The sequence below is a fragment of the Nelumbo lutea genome, chromosome 1 (genome assembly GCF_056320005.1).
Source record: "Nelumbo lutea isolate HS-2025 chromosome 1, American lotus-T2T, whole genome shotgun sequence".
In the NCBI taxonomy this organism is placed as follows: domain Eukaryota; kingdom Viridiplantae; phylum Streptophyta; class Magnoliopsida; order Proteales; family Nelumbonaceae; genus Nelumbo; species Nelumbo lutea.
In genome coordinates, this window is record NC_142684.1 from 68,612,295 (window position 1) to 68,626,368 (window position 14,074).

The 14,074-nt window shown below is 38.0% G+C and overlaps 1 protein-coding gene across 7 annotated transcripts; it reads left to right on the plus strand.

The window, feature by feature from the left end:
- Nucleotides 1–808: 808 nt before the first annotated feature.
- LOC148875111 (CCCH-type zinc fingerfamily protein with RNA-binding domain-containing protein) lies at nucleotides 809–7,026 on the plus strand. Of its 7 annotated transcripts, none has more exons than XM_088964182.1 (9): nucleotides 898–985; nucleotides 2,881–2,904; nucleotides 3,010–3,982; nucleotides 4,068–4,235; nucleotides 4,338–4,517; nucleotides 5,030–5,106; nucleotides 5,554–5,721; nucleotides 5,841–5,967; nucleotides 6,510–7,026. In XM_088964182.1, the coding sequence occupies exons 3-9, from the start codon at nucleotides 3,024–3,026 to the stop codon at nucleotides 6,577–6,579; spliced, it is 1,749 nt and encodes a 582-aa protein (XP_088820308.1). In that variant the 5' UTR covers nucleotides 898–985; nucleotides 2,881–2,904; nucleotides 3,010–3,023; the 3' UTR covers nucleotides 6,580–7,026. The 7 variants fall into 7 exon arrangements, with proteins under 7 accessions (XP_088820307.1, XP_088820308.1, XP_088820304.1 ...); XM_088964179.1 differs by lacking the exon at nucleotides 898–985 and adding an exon at nucleotides 1,322–1,576; XM_088964181.1 differs by lacking the exon at nucleotides 2,881–2,904 and having other exon boundaries at nucleotides 809–985.
- Nucleotides 7,027–14,074: the final 7,048 nt, after the last annotated feature.

A 14,074-nucleotide genomic window follows, 5' to 3' on the forward strand; every position in this document is an offset into this window, starting at 1 on the left:
TCCGGATCCGGACGGAAAGGCCCGGTTCTAACGGAGATCCGGACGTCGCAGAAAACGTCTACTTCATTGGATCTAAAACGAGATTTTAAACTTTTAATCATTCAACCATCAATCGCCAACTGCCTGGATGTGTCTCTCACATCGGGCGTTGACGGTAGTCGGTATTCCGCCTCTATTCATGCCGGTTGAACCGGTCTTTCCAATCTCCCTAATTACCGTAGTCCTTCCTCAATTACCAACCTGCCCTTATCCTAATTTTCCTTGTATTTTCACTAAAAATAATAAATTATTTTCAATGAAATCGGATAATATAGTTGAGTTGAATTGAAGAAGCCGTACGTTAGCAAGACAGGAGGAGAACAAGAAGATGAAATAAGCACATAATTAGTAATTCACAGTCCACACGAGCCCTGGAGGCTGAAGCCCATCATAGAACGATAATAACCATTTTCATCATCCAGACCGGACACGTTTTATTTAATTTTTTTTTAGATCGTTGACCACATTTTTTTTCATTGACTACCCAAACCCAAAATGACATAGATAGATCGGAGGAAGCATATTGAGAATTGATTCACTGATTGCGAGACACGTGGTTCCTTTGATAGCGCTGATATGAATTACATACAGTGACCAGTGATCCGTGAAAGGAACCCGTACAATCCAAACAGAAGGTAGGACCCACGCAGAAGCAACAAGGAGAGATGATGGGGCCCATGAGCAGCAAGTGGGCGTGTTGTGTCGTGATTTGTTGGACGCCTCGTCACCCCCTCAGTGAAACAAACGGGGCTCGTATACAAAACAAGTTGCCTCTGTAACATCTAGCACCGGATCTTCTCTCTTGTAAGTCGCCTTTCTTTCTTTTTAAATATAAGCGCTGCAGCTGCAGCTGGCCGACATGTGCGGTGGAAACTCTTTGAGCGCAATGAGCGAGGGAGAGAGAGAGAAGGGAGAGAGAAAGGTGGAGAACAACTCGTCTGCTTAGGTATTTCCGAATGAGTATATTTTCTTAATAATATAAAAATTTTGGAGAAAGAATATTTCATCGACTATTTCTCAATTGATTGGGGGCATTAATGTCATTTAATTCGGCTAACTGTTCTCACAGTATTCGGAAATTCAGTACCATTTCCATTTAATTCGCGTAATTTTCTGTAACGACAAATACAACCTGTAATCTAATTTCACAAACTAGAAATGATTTCGAATTTTACGAATTTAGAAAATTCGAAAAGAATTAAATAATTATATAAAATTGTTTTTTTGATATCAGCATTTTATTTTTGCGTTTATTTATATATTTATCTGTTGATTTGAACTCAAGACAGGCGCCCTTAAAGCTATCCTTTCTGTCATTTTGCTTTTTAGGATGATGTCGTTTTTGCAGAGTATTGAAGGCATGAGAGAATAGAGAGATAACGAGAGAGAAGGTAGAGTGTAGAGAGAGAGAGAGAGAGAGGGAGAGAGAGACTGAAAGAGAGAGAGGGAGTGAGGGAGGGAAGGAGAATCATGGAGTTTAAGGCTTTGGATTGGTTCATCTGACTTATTATATCTGCAGAAGAAGCCGTAAGGTTTGGTGGGTATTTTAGATCTGTGTTTTTAATAACGTACAATCTGAATATATTTTTTTCTCCTCCGCCCTCTCTCCCTGTTCTTCCTGTTTCTTAGTCAATCCGCCTAGCAAATCAGCTTCTATTTACGGGTTCTTTAGTGTTCAGAAGTTGATTTTATTTTTCATGGACGGGTATTAAGACGTGTCTGCCTCAGTCGCTTCCTTCTTCAGTTCTTATATATTTATCAGGTTACGAGTTTTTTTCCTGAAGAGGCGTTTATGGGTGCTTGCTCCTCCACTCTCATGAACTAAAAATTTCAGCGTTAAGCCCAACTTTTGCTTCAATTTGTTTGAAAAGATGGTCTTTGCAACGGGTTTCTTCTAAACCATGAATAGTGTTTTCTTCCATTTCTTCGTTACTGTAAAACCATATTCTAAGCTCAGGGAACCCGTTAGAGTGATGTGAAGCTGGGATTATGATGCCAAGGTTTTGTGTTCAAAAGTTTTCATTTAAAAAAAAGTCTCTTCTTTTTTTTTTTTTTGATCAATAAAAAAAAGTCTCTTCTTTATCTTCAAAGCTGATTTGGAACACTATTTAACATTCTTTTGATTCTAAATACTGGGTTCCTACTAGTTTCTCTTACTTATGATTGTTGGTAAGCTGAGAGAGTGCTTTTTTTCTTTGGTCCAGGAAATAAAAAAAAGGATTCTTCAATTTTATTCTCTTCATTTGTTTGAAGAAAAAGAACTCCTTTTCCATGCGGGTTGTTGGTTCAAAACTTCAAATCGTTTCTTTAAATATCTTAGTTCCAAATAAAGAAATAAATGCATATTTTGGTTGCTGAAACCGTTCTGCAATTGTTGATTCTGGAAGCTTTTTCTAGGGTTTTCAGAGCCTTCATGTTGTAGTTATCTTTCCTTAAAAAAAGCTACAAGTAATTGGGTAGTGTTTTAAAGAAGCTTATGCGCCTTTTAACGGGAAGTTCAAATACTATTTATGGTGTGAATTTCAGAATTCGAGAGAAATGATACAGATAGTGGGAGTATGAAAGGTTTTATTTTCCGTCTCTCTTTTTTCATCTCTACTAGGTTTTATGGACCGGGGTCTCTTTCTCCTTGGTTTTAAGTGTTGAATCCATTCATATCCTTCTTCTTTTACTAGATCTGTTACTTTATTTTGTTTGCCAAGCTGCAACAACCTTTTTTCTTCTTTTTGACCTAATATTATCTGCAACTTTTTCTTTTCCTTGTTGAAGTTTTCGTTTCTGAGTCTCTGCTCGTAGGTTGTTTATCTTGTATTGTTGCTTTGTTTCTCTTTTATCTTACAGGGAGATGCAGTGTCTGTGTTTGAGGTGGTGCTTTTTCAATTTCAGAGAGATGCAGTGTGTGTGTTTGAGGTGGTGCTTTTTCAATTTCTTTTTAGGTGAATCTCTTGTTTGTTTTGTATTTGGTTGCAGAAAATAGGTTTGAAATGGATTTTTCAGAGTCTACACGAGTTGTCTTCAATAGAATTCAGAAATTAGAGCCCGATAATGTGTCCAAGATTATTGGCTATCTTCTACTGCAGGACCACGGCGACCGGGAGATGATCCGGTTGGCTTTTGGTCCTGACAATCTGATCCAGGCCTTGATCAACAAGGCTAAAGCCGAGCTCGGTTTGTCCTCTAAGCCAGTGTCCTCTGCTCCAGTTTCGCCCTCTTCCATGAATGCGGCCCCTGTTACAGATTTACCCTTGCAGTTCACCCCTTTTTCGCCAGCTTCATCGCGCCCTTTTACGTCTCCGGCCACCTTCCGGGTCCCTGCTCCCTACTGGGACCCCCAAGTCACAACGGACCAGCAAGCCATAAGTGGCATGGACTTCATCCCTCCGGCTTATTCAGATTCCATCTCCGATGAATTTCGCCTTCACAATCAGGCTCAGTTCTTGAGTTTGGAAGAACAGTTAGATCCAAACTCGGTGGGTCTGGACTTTTCTAGCAATTACTACTATCCAGAACCTGCACTGGGCGGGCTAACTGCAAGGACAAGTAGGAGATCTCCAAGCCTACCTGAGTTCCCAGTGAAGGCTTGTCATTACTTTAACAAGGGTTTCTGTAAGCATGGAACCAACTGTAGGTACTTCCATGGTCAAACTATTGGAGATAATTTCTCTCAGATATTCACTCCAAATCCTAATGAGCTGGTTAATGAAGATCATCTCTTCTCCCCTGGGTCTCTTGAAAAGCTGGAGTTGGAGCTCACAGAGCTTTTGAAATCTAGACGAGGTGTCCCTGTTTCAATAGCCTCTCTTCCGATGATGTATTATGAGAAGTATGGGAGAACACTTCAGGCTGAGGGGTACCTTACAGAGAGCCAAAGACATGGGAAGGCTGGTTTCAGTCTGACAAAGCTTCTTGCGCGTCTGAAGAACAGCATTCGACTTATTGACAGGTGGAGTCTTTGATCTTTGATTTGGTTCTCAGTTTTAATAATTGTTTTAAGCTTTTAACGGTTGGATCTTGTGAATGAGTTTCAGACCTCATGGACAGCATTCAGTAGTTTTGGCGGAAGATGCTCCCAGATACATGGAATACAGGAGTGAGAGGAATGATCCTGGTGCCATTGTTGCTGGGTCTCGTCAAATTTACTTGACTTTTCCTGCTGAGAGCACATTTACTGAGGAAGATGTTTCCAATTACTTCAAGTATATCTCAATGCTGTTATCATGTGAAGTTCCAGCCATTTTCGGATTTTTCATATTGGAATTTTAGTGTGTGTTTCTCATGCTGGTTTCCTTTGTTTGTAGGAGCTTTGGCCCCGTTCAGGATGTAAGAATTCCTTGCCAGCAGAAAAGGATGTTTGGTTTTGTTACTTTTGTCTACCCAGAGACGGTGAAGATGATTTTGACAAAGGGGAATCCCCATTTTGTCTGTGGGGCTCGTGTACTGGTGAAACCCTATAGAGAGAAGTCAAGGATTGTTGACAGGTAAGAGAGAAACCCTCTTGGAATTAGCTGAATGAGCATAACCATGGTTGTTGAGTTTCTTTCCTGATAACTTTCATGTTTGCTGGCAACCTCATAAAGGTAAAGTTATTTTGCATCTGTAAAATGCCCAACAACATTAGACAAAGGGCATTTCATTTTCTCACTACAGTCGTTTAGATTTCCGGTGAAACAGATCTGGGATATGATTGGAAGTTTTTTGGGCTATGTTTTTTTAACAGCCTTTTTCTCACCAGTTGATGCAATACTGGTGAATTTAGTATTTTTGAGAGTTGCCTGAATGAGTTCACTTGGGATGCGTTGGGTTCAAAACTTAGCTCAATTTACAAAAATATGTGGGAGGGGGGAGGGGTTCCCAATACACCTATGCCCTGTTTGGAAGAAGTTATTTCCTGCCATTTCATGATTATCTTGCTTTGGAAGGAATTCCCGCTTCTTTCATTCATGTGCTAACTCCTTAAAATCTTACCTTTGAGAGTGTTTCTTTGTTTCAGGAAATATACAGAGAAAGTCGAACCTCCAATGTACTACCCTTCTCATTTGCTGGAAATGGATCCCGAGTTTCACTCAAGTAAGTATATTCATGTATGAAGTTGTGGTCTTCTGTAGTTATACTAGGATATATTGCTATATACTTAACACGCCATGAGAATATTATCTTGTCTTTAGTAGTTGGCACATAAGCTTGCACATGCAAGTTCTCGGCTCAAATCGAACAAAATCCCACCTAGGGGACAAAATACCAAATCATCTGATCTATCGCATTCTGGAATGCTTGTAAAAGAGGAATAACCCACAAAATTGCTAGATTGGAGGCTTTTGTTCTTTCAGTTGGGCCTTTTTGCCTAGTAAATCTTCATGGAGCTAAACTGATATTGAATACACCTTTCTTGCCTGATTGAGCATGTGCCACAGGCTGTTGGTAAACACTTCTTACAATTTACCCAGTGATTGCCTTTCTTTTTAGGTCTTTAATGACAGTCCTTTCCTGTCATATCTTATGTATATTTTTCTCCAGTGCCTCGACTCTGCGATAGTTCCAGAATACTCAGGAAGCAGATCATGGAAGAGCATGAGCAGGCCCTTGAACTTGAGAGAAGGCGGCTCACAGAGTTGCAGTTAGCACCTAAAGCACTGTCCCACCAACCTTATTTTGGTTACATGGATGAGTTGAAGCTCTCAGAAGGTATGTCTAAATAATTCTTCTAGAAAGTAATTCAACATTCCTTTTAACCTTCTTTCTGTTGTGTACTGTTTCTCTGGTTATTCTCCTGACATTTTTTCCATTTTTGTTCTGCATTAAAGCCCATGCAGATCACAATGACTTTCCATCTGCAGACCGTTTCAATTATCTGCTGGATGTTCTGAATAATGGTTCAACAAGCGATGATAAAACCAGACACACAGGCACCAATTACAGTGATCAGGAAAGGTAAGTTATTTAGGGAAAAAATATGAAAAAATGCATGTCATGGTGTCATTAACAACCTTCTGTAGCTCAATTGGGTTCTGCTTAGGTTATCTGTTGTTTGCATGTTTCTAATCCAAGTTATGGGCTTAAGAATTACTAGGTGTCAATGACCTGCATGATAAAAAGACATGTTTGTGTATGATATTTGTGTCAGCTTTAAATTATTGGAATCAACTGTAGGCTGAGATTTTATATTCTAATTAGTAAGAGGGAAATTTTAGAATTGATGTGCTCTACAATTATATTTCCAAAGGTGAACCTAATGTGCTTGGTCAAATTTAGAGTTGATAAAAAGATGAACCTTGTGGGGTCTAGAAACAAGCAACAAGAGGAAACATAGATTTTACTTTTATGGCACTAAATATGACAGTAAAAATAATGTTTCCTAATAGAATTAATAGAGGATTAAGCAGTGATATTTATATCGATTGATGCTTCAAATCGTTTAACTTTCATGCTTTTCTAATTCCTGAACTTTTTTCTTGTTCTGACTTTTTCTACAGCCAAGGGATTAATCTCCCGGAGAGTCCATTTGCATCTCCAATAGCAAGCAGCATTTCTACAGTAATATAGAATTCAGAAACAGAGAAGAATTATAGAGGTAGACTACTGGATTCGAAAGTTAATTGGTTCGACTGGATACAAAAGCACCTTTTTCCTTTGTTTATTTGTCAACTTATCTCAATGGATAGATCAAGCTCATCGTGAGTTCATACTAAACTGAAGAAGAAATATTGAAGCTTCTCCTCCTGTTACTTGGGGTGGAGCAGGTTCCAAAGAAGAATGATATAGAAAGCTACATGTAACAAGTTTCTACACTTTTTTTTAATGTAATCACAGAAAGCAAGCAAGAGATATGGGTCTTAGAAGAGAATGTAAAATATAGTCTGCCCTATTGGTAGGAAAAAAAATTACATGACAGTGCAGTGTTCAGAGAAAAAAAAGGTGTAGAATCTCTGCAATACTGAGAAACAGATGGAAATAATTTTACTTTAAACGAAAGGTAGTTTTTACTGTTTATCACAAGTGCATTATATAAAAGCTTCTTTGGATGTTAACTGATTATTGAAGATCAGTACCGTATCTGATTATTGAAGATCAGTACCGTATCCAAAGAAGAATGATATAGAAAGCTACATGTAACAAGTTTCTACACTTTTTTTTTTTTTTTTTAATGTAATCACAGAAAGCAAGCAAGAGATATGGGTCTTAGAAGAGAATGTAAAATATAGTCTGCCCTATTGGTAGGAAAAAAAAATACATGACAGTGCAGTGTTCAGAGAAAAAAAAGGTGTAGAATCTCTGCAATATTGAGAAACAGATGGAAATAATTTTACTTCAAACGAAAGGTAGTTTTTACTGTTTATCACAAGTGCATTATATAAAAGCTTCTTTGGATGTTAACTGATTATTGAAGATCAGTACCGTATCTGATCAGAGGGGTGTAACCAGATCATGCCGCCATTCCCATGTGCTCGTGTGCTCAAAATTACCAGAATCTCGGCTCTCTGACTCTGATGTAATTATGGACCATATAGATAGATTGGTGTAATTTGACTAATTTCCCATCAATTTCCAATTGGGTTGGATTCGACCTTTCAATTATCCAATTATTTTTTAGTGAGCTGGGTTTTTCCCATCAGCTTATTGCTCCAATGATTACAAGTATAATACATTTGACGAATTGATACTCTGAGTCTAATAGACATGGGCTACGCTTGTTGTATCACCATGAATCATGGTCCGTGATCGTCAATCAACCTATAGTCCATAATGGGTAATAAGGCTTGGCTGAAAGTCAAACAGGAGGAATGGTGGGGAGATGGATATGAAAGTGAAAACATAGGAGAGAGAAACCCCAAGAAAAAAATTGGCTTGACTTTGAGAACATAATAATGCCGGCAAGAAAGGGAACAGTGGCACTGATGATTTTATTTTCATGTTAAATGAGGATGATAGTGATTGTTGGAAATGGAAGAGGCAGGCTACGGCACTTCTGTTCTGCTCTGTTTCTCCAGCTGGCTCGGGTCGGGTGTCCTTTATTTTCTTTCGATGCTAATGCTAAACTTGTTAAGAGTCCTAGAGAAGTGAAATTTGAATTGATGAGATTGCACAATCGAGGAGGTCAACAGTCAACACAGCAGTAAAGAGTTGATACTCTCACAGGCATCTTGGGAGATGGAGGAAGGCTATTTTCTGGCTCTGACATTTGATCATTTTCCAATCTTTCTCTCATCTCTGTGCCAATGGTTAGCAGTTACATCATCACGTATTCATACTCGTAATAGATCAGTGAGATATTGTTCTCTAGAGAAAAAAGTAATCTCAAGTAGTAACCAGTAATGGGTGTCGATCATCTCGTAAGCAGCGATTTTGGCGACAAGTCATGAAGAATTACGACAGCGACAGTGCAAGGCTCAGCTCTCACACTGGGGACTGGGGATATTGGAGGATCCTGTTGATAGAATAGCCAACTAGCCAAGGTGGTGACCGCATCTGCCAAGGTTTGGCCGAGAATTAAACGTGGATCACAGATTACTTTTCAAATTCCGAACTTCTGCTATACAGTGCACAAAAAACAAACAAATGGGTTTCAGAGTTTGGCCACAAATTAAAAGAATGGAGCTTACTTAAATTCATGGTGTTACTGTTAACGTCAAGGGTTGATCGCTCATAGAAGGACAAGTTGTATTATCCAAACTTTAACCCGTTATTTCTATTTATTTCTTTTCTATTGGCTCCATTTCCAAATGATCTTTCGAGTTTTGAGGGGCAGAGAGGTGCCGGAAGTCACCCAGATGGAGATGGGTTCCCACTGCAAAAGTTTTCTTGGCCGAAATGAAATTAATAGTGACAATCAATCTCTTAAGATGACACCGATCGATGCCCAACCAATCAAACCACCGTGTGGGGACGGGGAGGCTCGAACCGTAGAACGACATGCAGCAGAAGATAAAAGTTGTGGTATCCTTTTCACATCGGAACTCTTTTTATATTTTTTTATTTTTTGGGTAAAACACAACGGAACATCACATGCAGCAACATAGAGCGTGAAGTCATATTCCGGGACAAGAAGCAAGCAAGCTGGGTTTATAACAAAAGGAATATCCACAGGTTTGCCTTTGTCAATGAAATGATTTTCAAGTTTCAAGTTTCAACCAAAATGTTATTTTTTCAAGGGATTACTTCTGTCTCTCTCTCTCTCTCTCTTTAGTCTATTTTTTTCTCTCTCTCTCTCTCTCACACTCTCGTAATTGCAATTTTGTTTTTTTCATTTTTCCAACGGAAAGTGGCCTCTAATCAGGCATCAAAGGAAACTGAGGTATCTCAAAAGTTGTGCTTAAGAAAACTGTACATGGATCATTATATAACCTAGAACCTTTCAGTACGGAGAAGAGAAAACTGATCGAAGTAGAGAAGAAGGTGAATGTGGTACCGAGTACGTGGGAAAACAATTAATCTCACAAGATATTCGTAGTATTTGTCAAAATACTGTTGCCCAGTAGCACCACCAGTACCTTTAATACCTTTATTCGTACCCAACTTGACTCCGTGAATTGGAGTTTCCACTTTTCACCTTCTCTGTCCTTACAAGCCTCGATATTCCACAGGCTTTTGTAAAGGGGGGTTAGTGCTTGCATAACATCTGATCTGCCAGTAAGTTTTTCAGTGAAGATAAATGGAACCCAGCCCCCAGCTCCAGGCTAAAATTTTAATTTACAGCAGCAGCAGCAGCAGACAGGTTTTTTCCATGCGAATTGTTCTCCCAATCCCAAAGGTTGATAGGAGTTTCAGGCAGCATTGAAGAGTCAGAGTTTGTCATAACATATCACCGCTGATGGGTTTGAGCTCATTACATCTGTTTTAAGTTAAAAACTGAGCGCTTGGTTTCTGCTTCTTTCTGAGTAGCACGATTGACTTATTAGCTAGTGCGATTATTAATTGTTGGCCAAAATTTTGACCTTGAATACTAGCTAAATGGGGACTTCTCCTTAGCGTCAGCTGGGAACAGCTTTGATCGGTGAAGCGGTACAGGTGGCGCCATGTCGAGGGGCTCCCACCAGGGATTGCTTGGTGAACAGGCTCCTTTCCTTCTTATACATTTATATTCATGTTCTCTGATAAATGGTCTTTGACATTTATTCTTGGAAAGCATGGTAGATCCTATACATGAAAATTGTAATTGACTGGTGGGTCTTTGAGAGAGAGAGAGAGAGGACTGGGGAGGGAGTAAAAAACTAAAGAGATTTGTACGTGAAGAACTGTTGCTTTTCCAGAGTTTCCTTGGTGATCTTATCTGGATGGATAGGGGGCGAAGACATTGGGGTGTGTAATTAGAATTTCCGCTTTCCTCTCAAAAAGCTTTCACAATGATTTAATGGATAAAAGCTCAGAAATCCTTAGTGTCTTTCTGTTTCAACTCATAAGAATTTGGAAGTATAAGAGAAAGATTCAAAATTCAATCCAGTCACAAAGGAGAGCTAACAAAGCAGATCAGTCAATACTGTGAATTTAAACAAAAGGGGAAGTATGTCCATGTTTTATTTGCAGCAGTTGTTAACCCAAGCAGGAAAAACAAAAGCGGTAAGAAAAAACTGGGGACACCATTAAATGACTTTGATATTGTATTTCATTAAGTGTCCGTTAGCATTTCCGTAAGTTATTTATCCGGGTAAATGCACTTATCCAGGTAATTGTTTTCTATACGAAAGATTTATCCCAGTAACTATATTTATTCATGCTCTTCTATTTCCTCATGTAAATAAGGCAATACCCATTTTATACATAAAAATCTATTGTTACAAGGGACATTTTTGTCCCTTTCAAGTATTGGCAATACCCATTTTACCCACCTAGGGGTAAGGGATACTCTGGAAAATAAAATTTTCCTGTTCCCTAAGTAAATCTGAAAAAAGAACACGAGATCTTTGGTCAATTGAAATCCAAATCCCTTTGATTAACTTTCTCCCTCTCAAAATCCAGAAAAAGAATATTCCCTAAAAAAATGAATTGAAAATAACAGCATAGAACTTGATTACGTGACAATTTAGTAAAAATAGTACAACATTTAAATGGCTCATTTCCTCTTTTGCTTCTTCTATATGTTTTGTACGTATTAGCAGACAATACAATCAAATGGACCATCTTTTTGCTTATTTATCATGTAAGGGTCAGCTTAGTTTACAGTACAGATCGACAAACTCATCTCATGTAATCGTCTCTATATAAATGAAGCTTAGTCAGTTTTGTCTTTTTTTTTTTTTTAAACATAAATTTAAGTATATATATTTGAGCATATACATATACAACAACAAATCAAATTGGATTTTATCGGAACAAATGGGGGTGGATTCATAGTTGATCCGACCCAAATTCGAATTTGGATAAACGGATAGCATTTTAATTGCAGTCTTATCCGGAGGTCAACTATAAAAGACACATTATAGAAATGACATGATGTATAGGTCTAATTTGCCCAATTTGTCTTGTTGTTTGGTTAGCTTCTATCTAGTTGAAAATTTAAGCTACACCTACTACTTGGAGGGGGCCACGAATAAAGTAACAGGTGATCCTTTTATTTTTATATTGAAAGAGATATTTCATTTGTTATGGTGATTAGCAGGCATTTTCCACATCAGTAATCCAACTTTAATTTGGTGATTTTGCAGGGTTTAAAATCTGAGTAAGAGGTTTAGATGATGACGATGATGATGATATTCCTGTCTACCAAAAAAATTAAAATGTAAAAAATCTTCTAGTTCTTTATCTAAGTCTTTTGAATTTTCATTCATTGCGCACATAAACAAGAATTTAGAAAGTTTATGTATGCTCTAAATTATATTATCCCCCAACCATGATTCTTAATATCTTCTTATACATCACAATGGCCCCCACTATGTACAGGTCTACATTAAGTATTTTTATAATAAATATAATATATCCCATCTCTATTTTTCCTAAAAGCAAATCAAAGCATTACTCAAATCTATAGGATGCTCTCATCCACATTATGCATTTGTGGGACCATATATTATCTACAATGAACTTGGTCCAAGTACAATCGCTGTTCTCTCCTCTTTCTCTCTCTCTGTTCTTTACTCACAACTACTAATACTGAGAGTTCATTATGGTTAACTACGAGAAGGGGCGGACATGCTCATGGGACCCCCACACTAGAGGACGATCAAGTTATCAGAGTTGCAGATATTTGATTCAAGAAGTCAGACTGTATCTGATGGTTGGTAAGATATAAATTCCAAAAAGTACTTCAGTAATCACTAATAGGATTGATGAAAACTTCTGATTGATCTTTTAGGCGATTTCTATTTGATGGGTATCATGGTGGGCCCAGATTCTTTCTAAATGGGAAAGGTGGTAAGTAAATGGACGACACCTCATGCTACTTATCACTCATCAGTGCTATAACGACGAGAGCACCTTCACTCTACAATGCTCCCATGGACTTTAGTGGCGTCGTGCAGGGAAGAGAGAGAGAGAGAGAGCAGAAGCTCGTATATATCAAACAAAGTCCTCAATCTTGAATTTTTTAATCAGAAATCTAGTTCAGCTGCTGGTGAGTGGTGACGACTTGTTGAGGGAACCAAAGCGAGCGAAAGATGACATGACAACAACCGATTTGAGTTTAGAACTATTTTTTGATTGCGTTCCCACTAGAATTTACCAACCGTGGGGCATTTGGTTGTATATATATATAAAAAAAAGCATGATTAAAACCCCAACACCGTTGTATAATGACAATTGTTATAATCGACGATGACATAAATAATGGTCATGTCATGTCAGGACTGAGAGACATACTGTAGTTTATTCCAATCATGTCACACAAGAGTCCAAACTTTCTTTTCAAACAATACAAGGGTTGCACAAATGACTACGTGATTCACATCTGTTTCTTTGTTCTAGAAGATCTCAATTATTTCAGAGGACATAGATGTAGCAAAATTGAGAACTTCTGCGTATTTTGTTGGTCCCAGGGCCAAAATTGAAGTCATGAACTCCAACTATGCCTGGAAGGAGTATTAATCAAATGATCCATTATAGGGATCGGAAGATTTAAGTGCAGCAAAGAGGCCCAATCAACAACAGTCATTGGATTCTTAACGATTGTCGAGCTTTTCTCAACAGATTGAGCAAAGATTTTGATCTCAATCATTTGAGTCTTTAGGATGAAGGGAAGCAACACGTAGTGTTACACCATCGTCAACGAAACAAACCTATTATCGTCAGTTTTATATTTAATTGATGTGGGGACCCATGAAAGTTTATTTTCCTCAGTATCTTAGGTGGGTAAATTAACTTTCCTATATAAGGGAAAGTTGCCAATACTTGGATAAGACAAAAATGCCTCTTTTAATATAGATTTTTTTTGTTAAGATGCTCATTGCCTTATTTATATGGGAAATAAAAGAACATGGAAAATAAAAGAACATGGGAAAATGCACTTATTCAGGTAAGTCTTTCTTAGGAAACACTTAACCAGGTAAGTGGCTTACCGAAAAGTGAAAGGAGCATTAGTTTCAATTTTCAACTGTGATGAATATTTAATTTCAGCATGTTTAGTGTCTTTTAGTTCTCTTTGCTCTAGAATTTCTACAAGTTGATCATCCAATGTCAAAATTTCCTAACCTCTCATTTGTGGAACCCAAATTACAGTTAAAAAAGATGATAAAGAGAAATCTACCCCAACCCATTAGAATCGCTCACTTAGGAGTGTCAATCAGATCCAAACCAATGTGAGTCTATTATAAATGGACCGAGTCCAACCCAATCCAATAAATATTTTGGACCGGTCTAACTCAATGTCTGGACCGTCTAATCTGTTTAAATCTGTTTTGACTTAGATTGCTTTCAATTTAAACCCAGTCCATTGACACCTATATTCTTATCTTATATCAATGGACTAGATATTTGCTTAATCCAACTCAATCCAATATAAATTTATTACTGACGTACCATGTCTAATCCAATATAATAAATATTTTGGACCGGATTGGTCCAATCCAATATGTCTTATTGGTCTGTCTAATCCGTCCAAATTGATTTTGAA